The 22,082-nt window shown below is 48.3% G+C and overlaps 1 protein-coding gene across 1 annotated transcript in view; it reads left to right on the top strand.

The window, feature by feature from the left end:
- The first annotated feature begins 4,740 nt into the window (after positions 1–4,740).
- The window catches only part of Ovol2 (ovo like zinc finger 2), a 27,012-nt gene continuing 9,670 nt past the window's right edge, over positions 4,741–22,082 (top strand). Inside the window, exons 1-3 of the mRNA XM_021194178.2 lie at positions 4,741–5,120; positions 5,762–5,979; positions 19,157–19,346. Coding sequence (XP_021049837.1) covers positions 5,021–5,120; positions 5,762–5,979; positions 19,157–19,346 — 508 coding nt within the window. The 5' untranslated portion in view covers positions 4,741–5,020. The remainder of the gene's footprint in view (positions 5,121–5,761; positions 5,980–19,156; positions 19,347–22,082) is intronic.

Below are 22,082 nucleotides of genomic sequence, written 5' to 3'. Positions count from 1 at the left end.
GGTGAGGTGTCCACCTTCCGTAGGAGGGGTGGAGCAAGTCTGTCTAGAACCACATGGACTTAGAGCAGGAAGCAGCCTTTTACCACTGAGAAAGATTGCAGGGACCGCCTGCCCGAGAGCAGATCAGAACTTTCCTGCCTTTCCCAGACCCCAGTGTGCCTCAGAGGAGACACGGAGATCTTTTCGGGGGAAACTTACACTGTGTTTACAGACAGCAGCAATGGTTCCCCGGGAGCCCTGGCTCAGATGGAGAAGGCACACTGTGGTTTCTACTACAAGCTTTGCACACGTTGTTGAGTCGTGGATGAGACACTGGGAGGGCTCATCCTCTCCTTTCACATTTCGACGACATCTGATCTATTGGGTTCGTCTCTATGCAACCCTGGCTGATCTGAAATTCACTAATAGCCCAGGCTGCCTGTCAGACTTGGAGTCATCCTCCTGCCTCTGCTTCCTGAGTGCTGGGACTGCAGGTGTCCATCACCACTCCGGCTCTCACAGAACTGCAAAACAAGGAAACCAGGAAAAGGCCTTTTATCTCCAAGTACTCTAAAGGATTGTGTTCAATTTATATATGAAGCTGGGCAGTGGTGACGCATGCCTTTAATCCCAGCACTTAGGAGGCAGAGGCAGGCAGATTTCTGAGTTTGAGGCCAGCCTGGTCTGCAGAGTGAGTTCCAGGACAGCCAAGGCTACACAGAGAAACCCTGTCTCAAAAAAACCAAAAGGAAAAAAAAGAATAAAAGAAAAAAATATATATATATTCACACACACAAATATATATATATATATATATATATATTCACATATATATATATATATATATATATATATATATTTGAAGGCTGGAGTATAGTTTAGTTTAGTGTCAGGGGCATTTGCAAGGGATGGGTACACACTGGAGATGAGTCCTGGTACTCCCAAATTATTCATGAAATCTACAGGACTTGGGCTTCCTAGTTTGGAGTCTCCCAGTCGGTCACATGGTGTATCTTATTAGTATCTTCTTTAATGTCTCAGTTTCTCCAAAACAAACCTGTTCACTTCTTTAAAATATTATTTATTCATTATTATTTGTACAAGTACCTATAGCTGTCTTCAGACACACCAGAAGAGGGCATCAGATCCTATTACAGATGGTTGTGAGTCACCATGTGGTTGCTGGGAATTGAACTCAGGACCTCTGGAAGAGCGCAGTCAGAGCTCTTAACCGCTAAACCATCCTTCCAGCCCCAAACCTGCTCATTTAAAAGGTCTTACTTCAAGGAGCTTCATGTTGTTGATGCTACTGTAAGCTACTCTGCTTCATTGACTTATTTTCCTGACTGCTGCCAGTATTTAGCTACTCTCTAGCATAGGGCTAAAGAGATGATGGCTCAGTAGTTTAGAACACTGGCTGCTCTTACAGGGGACCTGTGTTCAGTTCCCAGCACCCACATAGCAGCTCATTGTTGTCTGTAGTCCCAGGTGCGGGGGATCTGACACAGCCACACAGACACCCATGAAGACAAAACACCAACGCATATAAAATAAAAATAAATATATGTAAAAAATACTATGACTCATACTTACATCTTCTATACAATGGCCTACCTTGCTAAACTCTCACAGATTCCCTTTGCTGCTCACAGAGATAGCCATGCTGACTGTAATAAATGATAGTCATTTTTTTTCCCATTATAGTCCTTATACCTTCCCTTTAGACAGTTTCACCATGCAGCCTTGGCTGCCCTGGAACTCACTATGTAGACCAGACTGTCTGCCTCTTCCTCCCAAAGCACCTACACCTAGCTTGACTTCTTCTTTTTTTTTTTTTTTAATAGTACCTGTTAAGAAATTGACAAAATAGTGGAGGGCTGAGACTGACATTAGCCTCTGTTCTCCCGCTGCATGTGCAGGTGAATTTGGTTCCAGCACACACACAGAGAGACGAGACAGAGAGACAGACATACAGAGACAGACAGAGAGACAGACATACTCAGAGACAGAGAGACAGACACACAGAGACAGAAAGACACAGAGACAGAGACAGACAGAGAGACAGACATACACAAGACAGAGAGACATACACACAGAGATAGACACAGAGAGAGACAGAGACACAGACACAAGACACATACATAGAGTGCAAGTATATTTCCGACTTGTTTGTTAAGATTTGGACTATTCCTCCAACATCATCCTATTTTCTATGGCTGTGTGATTTTTAAGTATAAGCAGGTCTGTGCCTGTCTATGTCCAACCTGACAGTATTTTCTGGAGAGAAGAAACCTTAACTAAGAATGTGTAAATCTGCTACCCTGATTTTGAACTATGGGAAGAAGAAGCAGGAGAGGAACTCAGGAATAGTGACCCTCAGGACAGACTGAGAGCTGAAGATATGTCTAACCAGAGACTGCGTAGCTGTTCCAGATAGTGAGTTACCCACCCCTGGAAGCAGCCCACAGAGCCGGATACCCATTCTAAGGATCCCATACAAGACTCTCAGGAGGAGTGGACCATATTCTGTTTCTCACCTCTTGCAACTTCAAGCCTGAGGGGTTTTTTTTTGTTTTTGTTTTTGTTTTTTAATTAGGTTTGTCTGCATACTCCTTGTGAGGCTACAGGGAAGGCAAAGACCTGTCCTTTGTGTGCTGATATTGATAAACATATCAAGACTGAATTTTAAAAATAAGAGAATAAAAACAGATTAGGATTCTTTTCCCCTAAAAATACTTTGAGGATCTGGCAGGAGTTGCGGGAGGAACCATAGCCGGAGCATATTGTATGAAAAATATTTCCAGTAAAAAAGAAACATCTAGAAAATATCATAGATGTGTACCTCCCCCAATCATAAAATAAAAGCAATTAATATTATTCTTCATTCTCAGGGTACTGAAGTTTGCAGAGCCTGTTGAGGTTTCTAAGCGTGTAGAGCACAAGTCTATGCGATCTCTAAAAATAACTATCATGGCCCGGGTGTTCAGTAATTTGAAATCTGGAAAAAGGGAGGGACGGAGGGACAGAGGAAAGCAGATAGGCAGGCTTTATCAATAGAATTGACTTGTTCTGGAATAAAATAAGGAATCTTGAATGAAGTTTTGGAGATTCTTAAAAGATGGAGGATAATTCTGTGGCTTCGTGGTTTTATTTTTACTCTTTCATTCACCACGCTCCTTCTTTCTAGCAAGTCTCCCGTTTGTTGGCAGATAAAAATACATCTGCAGAGTTGCCCAGAAGCTGCGCCATCGACTCCATAGCCAAGAAGCCTCATTTCTCCTGTCTTGCTCCGCTATAGACATCTCTTCCTCCTCTAGTTCACCAGGATCAAAGTCCTTAGACGGCTTGTCTTGGAGGAAACCCATAATTCAGAGTCGATTCCCCGATGGGATGAGGTCAATCCTTGAGGGCGGATCGGTAATCATGGTGCGTGCGCCTTCTCCTTTTCACAACCTCGCCAGAGCTGCGCCCCCTCTCTGTGTGCCCTGAAAATACTCCAGCCAAGCCCAGAAATCCGTTACCAGGCTGCGGTATCCCTAAAGGCCATTCCAAGGCGGAAGAAGGCAGGGACAGCCTCTGTATGGATTCCCCGGGCCGGGCCGTTGTGGCCCGGAGCGCCTCTAGTCCTGTTATAGGCAGGTGAGGCTGGCGCTTCTCTGAACCGCAGACGCCTGAGCACCCTTGGCCAGACGCGCCCTGACAACCTCCAGCAGTGAGCACTCGCCTGCTCACCCGGAGAAGCCGGGTGCCTACAACGATAGCTCTGCGGGTTGTTGAGCAACAAAGCTGTGGTATAGGGGCATCAGCGTACCCAAAGCGAGCAGGCCGCCCCTTGAGACTTAGTATCTTTTATCAGGTCCCCCCTGCCCCTCCCCCCACTTCCCTCCAGGAATGAAGGTAAATAGGAAAAAAATAAAAACAAAAAACTCAAAGCTCTTTTGCTGTCTTCGCAGGTGGAGGAGGGGAGAGGTTGTATCAATTTTCAATCCCGGGCTTCCTGGATGAGTCCTTTCCTGCCTCCCTCCGAATTTGAGGGTCCAGTGGTTAGGGGAGGCAATAACGGGAAAGGCAGAAGACAAGACGTTCGCTTTAAATCTGCGTTCGCATGAGATTGCAGTTAGCTTTTGTCTTGATTGTGCGTTGATCTTGCGTGAAGGGACTCCTAGACTGTAAGGTTTCGGGGTGAAAGCTGCATTGGTAGAATAAGTCCTATTTTCTTAGATTGAGTGGCACAGATCAGTAAAGTGACGTGCTCCAAAGATGCGGGGTTTTTTTAGGCTTTGTTGAGGGGTGTTCTAGATGATAGACTTAAGTTCTTAACTCCCCTCCCTTTACCTGACAAGGATACTGCGGACCCTCCCCCATCGGACCACCGAGATTCCAGAAAGCCTAGAACAGCCCCCACAAAGTTCAGAGTTAATATCTGGCTTGCTTGATGGAGACAAATCTACTTCGGAGGTGGGGGCCAACTCGTGGGAGACCCCAGCTCTCAGTCGGGGTGCATGGGGCAGAGAACCTGTGGCTTGTTTTAAAGACTTTATCCTATAAAGTGCATGTGATAGGGGTATGAAGCAGAGTGTTGATTTGAAAAATGTTATTCCTTTTTTAAAAAGAGGAGGGGGGAAGAATCAGACGTTAAATTCTTTTGCAAACATTCATGCCTAAGGAAGGGCTGGATCAGGCAGCCCCGGCCGCCGGAACCGGTCGGACAGGTAGCGAGCTTGTTGACACCGTTATGTTGCAGGGCGCATGCTCACTCCCAAGTTTCCTGGTGCCTTTTCTATTCCACCTTATGAAACTTTTTCCCCGGCGTGGTCTCACGCGCGATTTAAGGCATAGGTGTCGCTGAGCTCGGAGGCTGCGAGTAACCAGGAGTGAGGGGGAGAGAACCGGGCAACGCGGCGGGGGGTGCAGGAAGAGGGCAGGCGAGGCGGGAAGGTGGGCTCCGGACTCCAGGAGCGGGGGGACCCAGGCGCCACCGCCGCCACTAGCGGGGAACAGCCGGGAGGAGGGGGCCGCAGTCGGGAGAGAGGACATTACCATGCCCAAAGTCTTTCTGGTGAAGAGGAGGAGCCCGGGAGTCTCTGTCCGCAGCTGGGATGAGCTCCCGGATGACAAAAGGGCAGACACTTACATCCCAGGTGAGGAGCGCGGGGGCCGGGCCTGGGCGCGGGGCTCCCGGGTGGGGGCAGGGTGACTGCGGCCCTCCTGCTCGGGATCAGGGCTGCGGTTCCCACCCCTATCCCGTCTCGGTCGGGGTCACAGCGGTCTTGGGAGAGGGGAGCCAGGATCTAGGCTGGGAAACCTGGGACCCCCGGTGCTCTCTCCCTAGATAGGGCTAAATTGCCTGGCGGCAGGACCGTTGGTTGCAGCGCGGGCCAAAGTGGCCCTGGAAGTGGGTGGAAGGCACTGGGGGGGTTCTCTTGCCCCTACGTCCTCTAAACCGCTCGTGAAGGTCCGCTAACCCCTCCGGAGCGTGGCAAGACGAGGGCACACCCGCCTCTACGGGCGCGAGAGGAAACTTGGCGCGCGGGTTTCTCCGCGGCGCTTGGACCCCGGTGCTTCGTGGGTTGGCCTGAGAACCGGTCTCCCGACACCCTAAGTTAGTTCGAGGTGCGGATGGCTAGGGTTGACTCGTCTACCCTCGGGACGTCGCCCACTTGGCGAGGTGCCCAGGTCCGGGGCGGGGCGGCGGCACCGCCCGCAGGTCAAACTGCCGTGGGCGCCCGGGCGTGACGCCGCGTGTGGTTGAGTGTCGGGGTGCGGCCCCCTCCCTCCGCAGTGAGCCTGGGCTGTCTGCTCCGCGACCCCCCCGAAGACTGCCGCAGCGACGGCGGCAGTAGCAGCGGCTGCAGCAGCAGCGCCGGGGAGCCCGGAGGGGCAGAGAGCAGTTCGTCCCCGCGCGCGCCGGAGCCTGAAACTCCAGAGCTTCACGACGCCCAAGGCACCGATGGACATCTGGCAGCGATGCAGCGCCCGGTTGCCAGGTCAAAAATCAAGGTAGGGTGTCGACTCTGCCCCCGCCGCCACCTGCACCACGCCCTGGCGTCCGGCTCCGGAGCCCCGGCGCCCCTCCCTGCCGCGCCCGCCCGCGCACCGGAGCCCAGGCGCCGGGGACTAGCCCGCCACTCCTGCACCTGCCCCTGGGCGGCAGCCAGGCTCCTAGTGACCTGTCCCCCTCTGCCACAGTGCCCGGGCCGCCAGCATCTTAAGCGGATCTAGACCCAGGGTGATGGCCCTGTCTGACGCCGCCCGTGGCTTTGGGAACCATTGAAGATAGAGCCCAGCTACCCCGGTTCAGCCGCCCACCCTGTGTCCAAAGCCAGACAATTACCTAGACAGCCAGAGATCTCGGGTAAAGAAGTGCTACCCAGGATCTTAGACGTAATGGTCTCTGTGACATAGTCCTTGGCACATTGAGCTCCTGAGTTTTGTTTCCCTCCTGTGTTTTAGGACACGGTGGTCACCGCTATTCCCAGCGCCCTGGTGGAGCCTGTTAGACTGGAAACTTGTTGTGCAGAGCAGTTTAGATTTGCCTTTTCTTTCAAATCTTCAAGAGTTAAATTAGTGGGTAAAAGATAAAAGGGCTCACCTGCGGATTTTTTTTTTTTAAGCGTTCCTACGCTAGTTGATTGGAATGTCTGTGCCCCTCAAAAGCTATAGACTTGTAGGCAACACTTTATCTGGATGGCCATCAGCACTTTGTTGGGTGGAACTTCCATGACCACCTGTTCAAAGGTATCTGCTACCCCCAGGATTAAGGAATCCTGCCCCGCTGACTCACAGCCAGCTAGAGGGGGAAGGGAGGCGGACATGTTTTATGCATAAGCCCCAGGTCCTAGCCTGGCCCGTTATAGCGTCACCTTGTTTATAGTAGGCCATAATTCTAGGGCGCCCCAGGGTATCGGCTACCCATGCCCCCAGACCCATGCAGAGAGGGAAGGGTGAACCCAGACCGTAGTTAGTTGGTAAAGAAAGCGGCGGTTCCTTTTCTTTCCCCCGGGGCTGGGCTTCGAAGTGGGTTGGAGCGCAGTTAGTTCTGAATTAGGATTTGAGGCTACAGCACCACCGGAAAAACTCGTTGCTGCTAGCTGGGGGTGGGGGGTGGGGGGAGGGTTGTGGGGGGAGATAGGGGAGGGTTGATTCACAGAGGGTGCTGAAGTTTAAAGTGAAGCTTGGGAAGCTTCTGGACTAGGTGGGGTTAAGTGGGAGGGAAAAGTTTTTCCTGAAGCGGATAGCTCTTGCCCTTTGGGAAATTCTACAAAGTGTCCCACTTGCATATTTATCACCGGGCTAGAAAGACAATGGTAAAGTTGTTTTTGGAGGGACGGTAGTTAGTTCGGTTGCCCCTCTTCTAGCCTCAGCTTGGTAAGGATAGAAAGCCACATTTTGGAAGATCTCTTTTCTGCCTCAGGCAGGCATAAGGATTGGAACTCCGGATTAAGGGAGTCAATAGGCTAGTCATTTCCAAGATAAATTGCCTCTGAGGTGGGGGAGGGGCTTGGGCATATTTGCAGACCATTTGCAAGCAGCCTGCTCTCCACTCTTTCCCATTTCCCAGGGAGTTTTTTATTCCCTGAAGACATTCAGATTTCTGCCCTTCCTTTCTAGGCTAACATTGGAGGCATCTTGGTACTGGGATTACCAGAGCTTCAGGAAATACCAGCCCTGCTATTGGTAGTTTTAAATGGCTGATCAAATTGCCCACCTCTTAGCACATTGTGTGACTGCTTTATAAGGCATACAGAACTCAAAGGGTTTCCTCTTAAGAATTAGTTCCGTAAGCCGGGCAGTGGAGGTGTACGCCTTTAATACCAGCACTTGGGAGGCAGAGGCAGGTAGATTTCTTTTTTTTGGAGAGGGGGGGGGTCGAGACAGGATTTCTCTGTATAGCCCTGGCTGTCCTGGAACTCACTTTGTAGACCAGGCTGGCCTCGAACTCAGAAATCCGCCTGCCTCTGCCTCCCAAGGGCTGGGATTAAAGGCGTGCGCCACCACTGCTGGGCTGGGTTTTGTTTGTTTTTTGTTTTGTTTTGGTTTTTTTGGCAGGTAGATTTCTAAATTCGAGGCCAGCCTGGTCTACAGAGTGAGTTCCAGGACAGCCAAGGGCTATACAGAGAAACCCTGTCTCCAAAAAACCAAAAAAGAATAGTTCCTTAACCTGATGGAGTTACCCCTGCTTTAGTCCCAATACTCAGGAGAGACAGTTGGATCTCTGTGAATTACGGGCCAGCCTGGTCTACATAGTGAAGCTCCAAGCCAGAGTAAACTTATTTAAAAAAAAAACAAAACAAGATTTAGTTTTTTTGACTGGAAGAGGAAGGAAGCCATTCTAGCAAGGATGAAGTCCATGGCCTGGGACAATTTTGCCCCCATAGAGCTAACCGATCATCCTACCTTCCTGGCTAGACAACCATTCTGTAGCTGAGTTGTGGCCCAGCTGTGTGTACTGCTTTCATGACTTATTTGTAAAACCTGAAGACACGCATTGGGCAGTGGGCTTGTAGGACCAAAGAAAAGACAGGCTGGACCTGTGCCCTGCTCAGAGGAAACAAATATCCAGCAGCACACAGTGTGTCTGCTATGTGCAAAGCCACGTAAAACCACGTCTACTCTAGAGCGTTCCTTCTAGAACGTTCTAGCGGTGGTGGTTAAGGTCTCTCAGGACTGGCATTGTAAGTTCTTAGGAACTGTGCAACCTTGAGCGGGTCTTTATTGTGCTGGGCCTCAGTTTCCTTCTCCGTAAAATGAAGATGTCCGTGACGCAGTATGGGGACAAAGGCTGTAGCACGGTGTGTGCCCACTAACTGTGGGAATTCTCGGCTCTGGTGGTGAGCGGGGACCAGCAAAGATAGGATTGCCAAGAGGGGAAGGGTTCTTGCTAGGGACCGGCAGGCTGTGGGAATGGGGCACGCGGGGGTGGGGGATTGGTTTTAGGGTGATGTGGGCTGAGCTTTGTGCTGGAGTAAGGAAAGGAATCTATAGTCTGGTGAGGAAAGGATAGGAAATGCATCTGTTAGGATCAGGGATAGAGCTGGAGATGACACCTAAGACCGGATGAGAGAGGGTCCAAGGGCCAAGCCAAGAAGTGTTCCCATCTGGACAGAGGGAAGGTTTCTGAGGAGGAAAGAGTCGACTGGGTCGTCTTGCTCCTCGAAACCTCACTCTGAAATATAGTGTGGGTTAAGTGAAAGAATGAGCGAGGAACCGTTGGCACTCTTGTGTATGCACAAGCTGCCCAACAGGAAGTCGGCTGACGGCCCCATGGGGAAAGTTTTGTCAGTGTGCTGACCTGAAGCGGGAGGCACCTGAGGTTTGACTGCCTGGCTGTGTCGGTATGGTGGGTGGGTCTGGGAGGAAAGCTTGGAACCAGGTTGGGAAGATGCAGTTCATCTCTACGGCTCTGACCTCCCATTGTGGGCTTTGGAGCAGGTTGTGACGTGATTAACTCTGAGGATTCTGTAATTTAAAAAACAAAAACAAAAACAAAACAAACAAAAAACATGCTGTGGCGAGGAGATATGTACATTAGGGTTCAATCAAGGATGTTATTTGCCCCTAACTGTGGGCTAGACAGACCTTGGAAATGCAGGTGCTCTCTGTCTTTTAGTCTTACCCAAAACAAATATGGCTGGCAGGACCCATGTGCAAGTAGGGACTAGTGGGTGAACTTCTATTCTTATCCATCTGTCCTAATGTGCTCTCTGCTCCTTTGGCCTCTCCATCCCCCCCCCCCCCCCCAGTTCTCCAGAAGTGCAGCCAGGCGTGGCGGTGCACACCTTTAATTCCAGCGCTAGAGGCAGAGGCAGTCGGATTTTTGTGAGTTCAAAGGCAGCCTGGACTACATAATCCAGTTCTAGGTCCACCAGGACTACCTAGTGAGACCTTGTCTCTATTTAAAAAAAAGTTTTCCGCCGGGCGTGGTGGCGCACGCCTTTAATCCCAGCACTCGGGAGGCAGAGGCAGGAGGATTTCTGAGTTCAAGGCCAGCCTGGTCTACACAGTGAGTTCTAGGACAGCCAGGGCTACACAGAGAAACCCTGTCTTGAAAAACAAACAAACAAACAAAAAAAGTTTTCCACCTCTCATATGGCTCTCTACTGGGTGGTAACAGCTTATGTCAAATGTGTGCCCCTTTTATCTGTTCAATTCTAATTTTAAAGAGTTTCAAAGACAGAGTAGTAGATATCTGGCACCTAGTCCCAGTAAGGATGGCCCCTACTGACTTCTCTTTATCCCCTTCCCAATTTACAGATATACTATGGTCATGTTGCCCATACCGAAAGCTCTGATCCTGTAAGATTATAATGCTGGGTGACATCTTAGCCAGCTTAGTTTGTGTAAATAGCCTCTGTGACGTCCATGCAGTGGTAACATTGCCTACCAGGGCTTTTCTCCGAATGGACCCATCATTAAGCAGTGGCTGGATGTATTTCAATCATAAGTGGCTCCAAATGGGCCCCAATCGCACCCACTTGAGTTAGGTGTTCACGTTGTTTAATGGCTTGTAAATGCCTACTCTCCTCCAGTCTGTTTAATCGAGTCCCTGCAATGTCCATGCACCGTGATTGACATTTCACGTGGCCTTTAGTTGCTTTTAATTTGTGCTTTTTTCCTTCCTTCCGTACTTGAAAGTGAATTGTCGGAGCAAGGGGTCGTTTGCTTGGTAGAGATTCAGATAGTCTGGATTTTGCTCAGGGAGTCACTTTGGACATTTCGCAGTCTCTGTTTGCTTCGAATGGATTTTAGGGCTAAGGTCTCACCAACCAGCAGGGTGGTCCCTGACACATGTAGCTTTATAAGTCACACAGGATTAAAAGTCCTTAGTGCTGCTGAGTTGGCCGTCCTGGGGTAGCGGCTTCCCATTACAGGAGGCTGTATAGGGCAGCACACTGCCCCCCAACACTTGGTCAGTTGCTGGGGTTTGGCTTGAATTTACCCCAGTGTGTGAGAGACCGGGAGGGTTGTGCTCCATACAGAGGCATGGCCTGCTTGTTGCCTTTCTGTGATGCTTGGAGCTGTTGATGCTTGGGGCATAAATAGTTTGGTATTGCAAAATAAGCGATATGCCAGCTCTGTTCATCTGTTAGCTCTGGCTGATTGGATTAGACTTTTGTTTGTTCCCCTCTTCCTCATAGGCCTCCCCCTACAGTGGCCTTGAGGCCTGGTTCACGCTAATCGAGTACTTTCCCATTGAACCCTAAGACCCTAGCAGGCATATTTCTGTAGAGACAGATTTTCCCAAGCATACTGTTTGGGTTTTTGTGGATATGTTTATTAGGGAAGGAAGAAGAATGCTTGATTTTCCGTTTGGTGTGATGGTGCACACATAGAATCCCAGATCCCAGGAGGCTGAGGATAGTGGTTTAGCAGGCATAGGCTATATAACCACACACCTCTATTTCAAAAGCGAAAGCATAGCTGGGTGTAGTGGTTCACGCCTTTAATTCCCCAGCACTTGGGAGGGGAGACTGGCGGATAGATATCTGTGAATTCAAAGGCAGCCTGGTCAACAGAGCGAGCTCCAAGACAGCCAGGGCTACACAGAGAAACCCTGTCTTGAAAAACAAGCAAACAAAAAAACAAAAACAAAGAAAACCCAACAACTAGGAAGTCTTGGTTATGAATCAAGAACTATTGATCAACAAATCCTTCAGTGATCCTGATTAACTATTTAAAAAATTGTTTTGGATCTATATTTTTTCTGTGTGTGTGTGTGTGTGTGTGTGTGTGTGTGTGTGTGTATGCATGCCATGGCACACATTATGAGGGACGGTTCTGTCCCTCTGTTATATGGGTCTGAGATTGAACACAAGTCCTCAGGTTTGGCAGTAGGCACCTTTACCAGCTGAGCCATCTTGTGAGCATTTATGCTCTCTCTTTCTCTCTCTTAATTGATAAGTATTCATAGTGCATGGTACCGGGCTTCATGAAGGTGTTTTCATGTTAATTGTTAGTTATTTTTCTTTTGGCTTTAGAGGCTGTGTTTCTCTGTGTAGCCCTGGCTGTCCTGGAACTTGATCTGTCGACCAGGCTGGCCTCGAACTCACAGAGCTCCACCTGCCTTCTGAGTGTTGTGATTAAAGGCGTGAGCCACCAGTGCCTAGTGAGTCTCGGTTTTCTTCTGGCGTATTTATTTACTTATTTTTATGTAAGTGCGTGTGTGTGTGTGTGTGTGTGTGTGTGTGTGTGCCTGCCTGAGTCGATGTGCACTGTGTGTGTGCGCGGGTGGTGGCTGTGAAGGCCAGAAAAGGACATTGCATCATCTAGAAATGGAGTTAGAGGCAGTTGTAGGTGCTAGGAACTGAACCTTGGGTTTCTTACAACAAGAACAGGAAGTGCTCTTACCTGCAGAGCCATCTCTCCAGCTCCACTTAGGGCTAATGAAGCATCCCTTAATCATCTCTTCCTTTGAGGAGGTGCTTCATTCTGTCACGTGCAGAAGCTGAAGAGCCTTAGGCAATGCTACCGAGGCCCAGGAGTCCCAAAGGAGTTGGCCGAATGTACTCGGCTTGTTTTGAGCAGTTGGATGTAAGTGACTCACATGACACTAGAAATCTTATCCAAGTGGCCATCAGAACGTAACTGTGGATGCTGCTGCAGATACAGAAGGGGATGCTGCTGCAGATACAGAAGGGGATGCTGCTGCAGATACAGAAGCATTAATCTAGTGGCCTGGTCTCTAGTGGAAGTATCACAGAACATAAAGGGCTTTACTTCTGGGGGAGTTTTCCCTCCGAAGTTTGATGGGCAATGATCTAAGGCACCTGGGAAGCTGGTGTCAGATCTTAGTTCAGGCCCTTGCCTCCCTGAGTGCTACTGGCTCTTTCTGACAATGATTGGTTTGTTGTGGGGTTGGTTGGTTTGTTTTATTTTAATTTTTGGCCACTAAGGCTTGCTTTTTAGAACTTAATTGGAATTTGGCTTATTTTATTACATGAAAGCTGAGCTCCTCCAGGGAACAGGACTGAGAGGAGAGACAAGCCAAGTCCTAAGCTTGGAGAATCACTCCTCCACTCTTTATCTTGCTCTGAATTAATTTCCAGGCTGATGTCACTTCCCAGCCTCTGTGGTGGTTTCTCTGCTTCGCTAATAGGCCTTGGCAAAGTGTTGGTTTCATATTAAGGTGAGATGAGGGAGAATTTCCAGAAGGTAACATCAACGTAGTGTAAATCTCCCTCCTGGAAGATGAGATTAGATGCATTAATAACGTCTGCATCAGACACACGTGGAGGGGGTGGAGAGATGGCTCCGTGGTTGAGAGCACTTGTTGCTCTTACTGAGGACCCAGGTTCAGTTCCTAACATCTCTAAAGTGACTTCTAACCTTTCCAGGACTGCGGTTCCAGCAGATGTGATCCCCTTTTCTGTGCTCTTCAAGAATGGTAGGCACATATGTGGTGCGCACACATCTATGTGGGCAGAACATTCATAGACTAAACATTGAATCTAAAAAAAAATTTTTTTTTTACTAATTAAATCTTTTTTAAAAAACCGAATGACACTGTTGGCTGGTGGAGGGTGAAGGACTATGGTCACACTAAAGGTGAATTCTCTCCCATCAGAGAAAGGAAAATTCAAAAGCAAAGTAAGGAACAAGGAATTTTGACCAATTATCTTTGTATGTGTATATTTTCTTGCTCTGGTTAAAGTGTGTGTGTGTGTGGTGTGTGTGAGGGTATGTGTTTGTGTGTGTGTGTCTGACGTGTGTGGGTGTTGTGAGAGGGGTGTCTAGGAACGCCTTGCATGAGGTGGTTTTCTCCTTCCATCAGGCACCAGGGCAGAGACCGTCAGGTCTGGCCGAGAGCACCATTGTCCCCTGAGCCCTCTCACCCGCCTTTGTTACTTTTGCTTTAGCGTTCTAGAACGTTGGAACCACTCTAACTATAATGATTTTCTTCTGTTATTTTTTTTTTTTTTTAAAAAAATAAGTAGCTTTCTTCTCTTTAATTCTGTAATTTACTCCCAAGAGACAAATACAATTATTCATAGTTTATGGGTGCTGAAATCAAGTCTTAGAGAAGTTAAATTACTTGCTTACACTCTCAGAGGATGGGAAATGAAGCTCTTTTTGAATTTAGGAAGCTGAAAAATGTGGCTCTGCGCCTAGCTTCTCACACTACAGAGGAGACTGTGTGGTACCAGTTAGTGCGTTTGCACGTAGAGAAATTGTAATCCGGGATTTGGGGGGTTGTTGGATTTTTTTGTTTTGAGACAAAAAAATCTTTGAGACAGGGTTTCTCTGTATAGCCCTGGCTGTCCTGGAGCTCATTCTATAGACCAGGCTAGCCTAGAACTCAGAGATACACCTGCTTCTGCCTCCCAAATACTGGGGTTAAAGGCATGCATGATCCAGGATATTAAATGGCATTCTTTTTTTTTTTTTAATTTATTTATTTAATATATATAAGTACACTGTAGCTGTCTTCAGACACTCCAGAAGGGGGAGTCAGAACTTGTTTTAAATGGTTGTGAGCCACCATGTGGTTGCTAGGATTTGAACTCCAGAAGAGCAGTCAGTGCTCTTAACCACTGAGCCATTTCTCCAGCCGCAAGTGGCAATCTTTATTATGCAGATAGTCTCTCAGCATTTCTTGCTTCTCTGTGTACTATGATTATTTGTTTGTTTGTTGTGTATATGTGTGAGTGGTGTGAACATTTTCAGTCTCTCACACACACACACACACACACACACACACTGTAGAGGTCAGAGGAAAACAATCCCATGTGTCATCTTCAGAATCACTCTCTGCCTTCTTTGATACAGGGCCTCTCCCTGCTCTGGAGGTCACTGGTTAAGCTAGACTATCTACCCTAGGAATCCTTCTGTCTCCCTCAGCTCTGGGATTCAACCATATACCACAACCTCTGCCATTTTCTAAGAGTTCTGAGGGTCTAACTCAAGTCTTCATACTTTAAGGCAAGGACCTCACTTACTGAGCTGACTCCCCAGCCCGCCACAATCATTTTATAAATAACATGGTTCAGATGTAATTTTGGTCTCAGTTCAGTTCATGATATCGCTTTGGTATATTCCTTGTAGAACTAAGTAAAGCAATTAATCTGGATACTTAGGTTTTGAACACTGAGGAGAGAGAATGTTAGGTGTATGCCTTTGTGAGCATCGTAAAGATGGCCCAGCCAGCAGACATACGACCTAGCGAGTTAGTCCAGGAACCAGTCATGTTTTCTGTGGCATACAGCCCATCCTGGGAGAGGGGACCAAGAAACATGGAAGACCAGGGCTGGGGGTGGTGGGTTTTGCAGCTATTTTGGATGTTTGTTTGTTTGTCTGTTTGTTTCTAGACAGGGTTTCTCTGTGTAGCCCTGGCTATCCTGGAACTCACTCTGTAGACCAGGCTGGCCTCGAACTCAGAAGTCCACCTGCCTCTGCCTCCCAAGTGCTGGCATTAAAGAAGTGTATCACCATGCTCAGCAAGATTTTTGTGTTCTTAATATGCAAAGGCTCTGAGTTTCATTTCCAGTTCCAAACATAACAAAGGGAAAAATGCAAGCAATATGACAGTACTGGAATTCTGGAAAGAGTCTGTTTGTTGCTGATCTTTGGAAATGTATTTATTTTTCAGATGTATTTATTTTACATGTATGTGTATGGATGTTTTGCCTGCATGGGTGTGTGTGTACCATGTGAGTTCCTGGTACCTATATACGCCAGAAGAGGGCCTAGGATCCCCAGAAATTGGAGTTAGACACAGTTGTGAGCTACTTTGTAAGTGCTGGGAATTGAACCTGGGTTCTCTGGAAAAGCAGCCAGTGTTTTTAATGACTGAGCCATCTCTCCAGCCCTTTACTTTCAATTGTGTATATATGAGTATAGTGTGCACATGAGTTCAGATGCCCTTAGGCCAGAAGACAGTGTCAGATACCCTGGAGCTGGAGATAGAGGTGGTTGTGAGCCATCTGTCACGGGAACTGAACTCAGGGGCTCTGCAAAAACCTCTTGACTGCTGAGCCATCGCACCAGCCCATGGTCACTGGTTTAGTTATTCTAGTTCTTCAGTGCGAGTAACCCCAAATTTAGTAGGTGAAATAATGTATATCATGTTTTCTATTTCTATGGAATATCTGAATAGTTCCTGCTGTCTTTCTATGGAGGTTGCAGCCAGATGCCCCTGCCTTTTTCCCTTGGCCCCTTGCAGGATGTCATGATCCTCCAGTCATTTTTTTTTGAAACTCATATGAATAGACATTATGATAGTATCCAGTCTATTGCTATTATAGACCAAAATTTAAAGCACCACACAAGGAATACACCTACAAACCAAATACCTTCCCCTTCTGAGAAGTGATACAGTCTGGCAGAAATGAGTTATTGGCTGTGGTTCTTGGCTGATTGTCTCTGTCCGTTTAAAAGAATCACTTATTTTATATATGTGACCGTTTTGCTGCATCTATATAGATACACCATGTGTGCCTGGTGCTCAAGGAGGTCAGAAGAAGGCATTGGATCTCCTGGGACTGGAGTTCCAGACAGTTGTGAGCCACCACGTGGATGCTGGGCATTTCCTCTAGGAGAGCAACCAGTGCTCTTCATTGCTCTGCCAGCTTTCCAGCCCTCTCTTTGTAGCCGTGACTCGGCTGGCTTCAAAACTTCAGTTGTCTCTCTGTGTCTTGGTTGTTGGTTCCTTATACTCTGTCATGTGACCTTTGTCCTCTGTAGTCTTGTCTTTCCAAAACTCACTGGTCTCATTTAGTCTTTCCTGCTCTATCTTCCAGAGCTCTCTCTTGCCCTTAGGTCCCACCCACTGGGTCCCCAAGGTAGACACTACCCTTCTCTCCACTCCAGTGACTGCTTCCCCAGACCCTGGCAGCTCACACTGGACAAGACATTATTTCCCAGCACCCCCTGAAGGCCGAGGGGCTTGGCTCCCCTGCAGCCCTTTCCCTTGGTCCCTTGGTGTCCCCACCCCAGCAACTATGGCTATGCTTTGACTAAAGGGCCAAGTGGTCAGTTCAGTGCTAATTCAGACAAACCAAGCTAGGATCCAGTCAGAATGAATTACAGGAAGCAGCCCGGGAAACACGTTCCTGATGTCCTCCTGTTAGCTCCCAGCTGCCCAGCACGCTGACTGTGTACTGCCCTTGGGCATGGAGGGATGGGAGGCAGCGGTGTGAGTGGACATGCCGACTGTCCACAAGGCCTCGAATGGAGGAGTCCACACGAGCTCCTCAGAAGCATAAAATGTAACCCGCTCTCGGCATGAAGTGGGATGACGTACCCGCAGCCTCTATACCCGTGGCTTCCACACCCCGTGGATCTAATCCGTTCGAAAAGAACATTGTGTCTGTGCTAAACATGCACAGATCTTTTTCTTGTCCCTTGTCCTTATTCCCTAAATAGTACAGCCTACAACTAGTCACATAGAGTTTACGTTGGTACAAGGTATTCTAGACATCTGTGTCGGTCACATAGATGTGGATGGGATGATATGGGCAACCTGCACCCAAAGCCATGGGGGATCTGTTTCTGCCGGGGTGAGCACCCACAGCATGGTGGTCTCTGCAGAGGATCCTGCTGCCAATCCTGTGTGTGCCAAGGGGTGACCATACAGACTCTACGGACTACCGCTTAGCCTCGTGTCTTTTTCCTCTGACTGCCTTCCCCTCCACTAATGCCATGCATTTATTTACTTACTTGTTTATATTTATATGTTTGTTTATGAAGGTGCTGGGGTGGAGCACAGGGCCTGCATGCCCACATGAGAGCCCTGCTGCTGAGCTGCTTCGCCAGTCTTTGGGCTTCCTACAGTCAGTTCTGGCAGAGCCATTGGACCATCTACAGCAGCAGTTCTCAGCTTTTTTTTCTCCAATGACCCTTTCATAGGAGTCAGCTAAGACCATCTGCACATTAGAGATCTCCATTACTATTTGTAACAGTGGCAAAATCACAGTTAAAAAGTAGCAACAAAAGTGATTTTATGGTTGGAGGTCACCACAAGAGGAGGAACTGTATTAAAGGGTCGCAGCTTTAGGAAGACTGAGAACCTCTGATACACAGGGTCTGTGCCTTTGAGCACATCAGATCTGGTATTTCACATCATACTGATACCAATTCAGTGTTTGTCCACAGAGACAGCAAATGAGGCTGAGAAACCCCTGAATTGGGATTGGGGGCCAGTCTGGAGGCTGGAGTTCAGTTGTGATCTCACCGGTAATAAGGCTCTGGAACCCTGGCCAAGTCGTTTTCCCAAAGTGATGCTTCTATTTGTGCATGATTGGGATGTCTGGCCCTGAGGTGTGGCCCAGCTAGGCAGGTTTCATCTGAATGGTGTTATCTGAGACTACTTGGGTAAGTGGTAGTGACCCTGGGTTAGACTGGAAGGTCAAGTGTGGCTTTATTCATAGCTAGCACCTTGGAACCCCTGGCTCTCCACATGCCTAGCTTGGGGGGGGGGGGCAGTGAAGAGACCAGGTGACCCACATCCCAGAATTACCACGTCATTCCTGCTCTCCGTTAGTCATGAGCCTGCCCGGGTTCAGGGGGAGAGAAATCCTCTCCGTCCTCCCCTACTCCTTTCTTCAAGTTTGAATTATGTTTCTCTGTTGTGTGTGGGTATATGGTGGTGTGCGACAGCATGTGGGAGTTGGTGTCCGGAATGAAATTAAGGTCATCAGTCTTTGTCATCAAGGTTGGCAGCAAGTGCTTTTATTCACTGAGCCATCTCTGCAGCGCCATTTCTACTTCTTGGTGCCTGGAACTGTTACTCAAGAGGCACAGAGGAAAGGGTTGGCTGTGTCTGTCTTTAGGAACTATTGACAGCAGGATCCAGCCCCCTTCCTTCTGTTCCTCCATCCTCAGTGTTTGATTCCTCCTCGTAGCCCAGGTGGCTGCTGGAACTCTAACCACTGGGAACCTCTCCTCTCCCTTAAGGGACTGTCTTTTTCATCAGCCAGGTGGTGGTCCTGTGTCTTGTTAAAAGGCTGCTGTAAGTCTGTGCAGAGACAGGAGTCAGACGTCTGCTGGAGGGAGACAGGAAGAATGCTGTGCAGAAACATTTCCCTGTACCAGTGTTGTCACACCTTCCCCAAAGCCAAGCCTACATGCACCTTAGAGGGAGCAAAAGCCATAGCCAGGCTCAACCTAGCAAGAAAAGATGTCCAGATTCCCAAGTGAGCCCCTGTGATCTCATGTGCTCTCTCTCTCCCTCTGCTCCCAGTTTACCACCGGCACGTGCGACAACTCTGTGATTCACAACTGTGACCTTTGTGGCAAGAGCTTCCGCCTGCAGCGCATGCTCAACCGTCACCTTAAGTGCCACAACCAGGTAAAGAGGCACCTGTGCACCTTCTGCGGCAAGGGCTTCAATGACACCTTCGACCTGAAGAGGCATGTACGCACACACACAGGTAAGGCTGCAGGTGTGCTTTTCTCAATTTCTCTTCCTGTATGGTCATCCCTTCCCCCCCCCCCAACCCTAGGAGTATGGAGCAGGACTATATTTCTGGAAGGGACGCAGGATGAGGCATTTTGGGGCTATCCCTGACTCTGCCACCTGCTAGCCTTGTCACCCAGGGCGTGCAGGCCACCTCTCACTATCTGAATTTACTCCTGTAGGACAGGTATGGTATACAGGTTCAAGTGAGGCTAACACGGAGTCTCTACTGTAATGCCCCCCCCCCCTTAGTCTGGCTGCAGAGTGGGGTGTTTAAGGCCGGCTTCAAATATTTTGGGCCTCTCTCCTGACTCTTAATGTCATTGGTTTGGTTTTACTTTGCTTTCTTAAGAAAAGGCACAGGCTGGCCTTGAACTCTCTAATCCTTTCTCCTTTGCCTCCCAAGGATAGGGATTTCGGGTGTGCACCACTGTGCAGTAAGCCAGACTCAGGGCTCAGGATTTTCCTGAAACAGCAGAACAGAGCGTGCATCTTCCTTTAGGTCTCTCCCTTCGCTTCCCAACTTTTCTTCTTTCTCTCTTTTGTTAGTTAAATGCTGGGGATAAAATCTGAGGCCTTGCCACTGAGCTATGCTGGGCCCATTTTCCAACTTAGGCCGAGTTGATCTGAGACTTCTTCTTGTGTTTTCCAGAGAGTCTGTGGTGGGAGATGACCTTTTGCCTCCGTCTCAAACCTGCTGATTGCTCACAGACTTCATTAGTTTATCTTAGGCACATCTGGCCTCTAGGCTTCTGCGTCTGAGGCCCCGTCCCCACCTTTGGTCCAGTAAGCCCTGGAGGAGAATTGTAAGGATGCCACTTCTCCGCTCAGAGTTCTGCAGCTCCTGGTAGAATGGATACAGAAGTCTCTCTCCATTTCACATGAGGCCTTTCACGTCACCAAATCTCCAGGGACTTAGACTAAACTATTAAATCCTGCCCTGACTACCACCCACCCTCTCAGCAGCCTCGAGCTGTGGGCATAGGCCCCATCCCTCCAATTCTTTGAGAATGTATGGTTGTGGAAGGGGGAGTACCCACATCTCTTTCCAGACTGAGCCTTCAGCCCTTTCAGCCTTCCCCAGGGGCCTTCCCAAGCCCTGTGGGTTCCATTTTCTTTCCTAGTTCTTATTATGCCCTTCCTTCCTTCCTTCCTTCCTTCCTTCCTTTGTTGAGACAGGATTTCTCTTCAGAGCCCTGGCTGTCCCGGAACTCATTTTGTAGACCAGGCTGGCCTTGAACTCAGAAATCTGCCTGCCTCTGCCTCCCAAGTGCTGGGATTAAAGGCGTGTGCCATCGCTGCACTTTATGTTCCTTAAGAGTGGTGGTGTGAGCCGCCTCCCTGGCCTGGCAAGAGTGTCCTCCACCTTACAGAGTGGACTGCTCTACAAATTCCTTCTTTTGGGGGATGGGGTGGCAGGGGTGGGGTGGGGAGGATGAGGGCTGAGATAGGATTTCTCTGTGTAGCCCTGTTTATCCTGGAACTCACCAAACTGGCCTTGAGCTCAGAGACCCACCTGCCTCTGCCCCTCAGGGGCTGAGATTAAACGCATGTGCCTACTACACCTGCCTATACCTTTCCTTAAACAAACAAGGCCGGGTGGTGGTGGCGCATACCTTTAATTCTAGCACTTGGGAGGCAGAGGCAGGTGGATTTCTGAGTTCGAGGCCAGTGTAGTCCACAGAATGAGTCCAGGACAGCCAAGGCTATACAGAGAAACCCTGTCTCGAAAAACAAACAAAAAAGGGGGGGGGGGCGGAGAGATAGTGCAGCGGTTAAGAGCACTGACTGCTCTTCCAAAGGTCCTGAGTTCAGTTCCCAGCAACCACATGATGGCTCACAAGCATCCATAATGAGATCTGATGCCCTCTTCTTATGTTGTGTCTTAAGCAGCTACAGTGTACTTACATATAATAATAAATAGATCTTTTTTTAAAAAAATACAAAACAGGGCTGGAGAGATGGCTCAGCAGTTAAGAGCACTGACTGCTCTTTCAGAGGTTCTGAGTTCGATTCCCAGCAACTACATGGTGGCTCATAACCATCTGTAATGGACACCCTCTTCTGGTGTGTCTGAAGACAGCTACAGTGTGCTCATATACATGAAATAAATAAATCTTTTTTAAAAAATACAAAACAAAAACAAACAAGAAAAAAGTATTTTTTACTAAACTGAACTTTTTGGTGAAATTAAATACCCCACAATGCCTAGACCTAGAGGCCTGCAACTAAAACCAAGTAAAAAAATCAGAATATTTCTAGCCTTAGAGGTCATTACCTTCTTTCTGTTAACCTGCTTTCCCTCCAAGGGAAGTCGCTATCATGATGTCTAATGAATGTTTTTAAACTTGATGATATAAATCAGATTTGTATTTCCTTTGAATCTGACCACAAGTTTTTTGGTGTTTTTTTTTTTCTCTAAAGATTAATTAATCAAGTAAATAAGTAATACAGGAAATTGAATCCATAGCCTTGAACACACTGAGCCAAGTCTTCTAGCATTAACCTGTATATTCTGAGAGTGGTCTCTTATCTTGCTTAGACTGGCCTTGAACTCACAGAGTAGCCCTGGCCAGCTTTGAATCAGCACTTCTAGTGATTGAGAGGCACCATTTGGCTGCTGCTTTGGGACTAGCAGCAATTAGATGTGGTTTAAGACTAGATTTCTTTTCTTTTCTTTTTTTTTGGTTTTTCGAGACAGGGTTTCTCT

The sequence above is a fragment of the Mus pahari genome, chromosome 3 (assembly GCF_900095145.1).
Source record: "Mus pahari chromosome 3, PAHARI_EIJ_v1.1, whole genome shotgun sequence".
NCBI classification, from domain to species: Eukaryota; Metazoa; Chordata; class Mammalia; order Rodentia; family Muridae; genus Mus; species Mus pahari.
The sequence above is the reverse complement of the archived record's forward strand: the minus strand, read 5'-3'. Positions and strand labels throughout refer to the sequence as shown.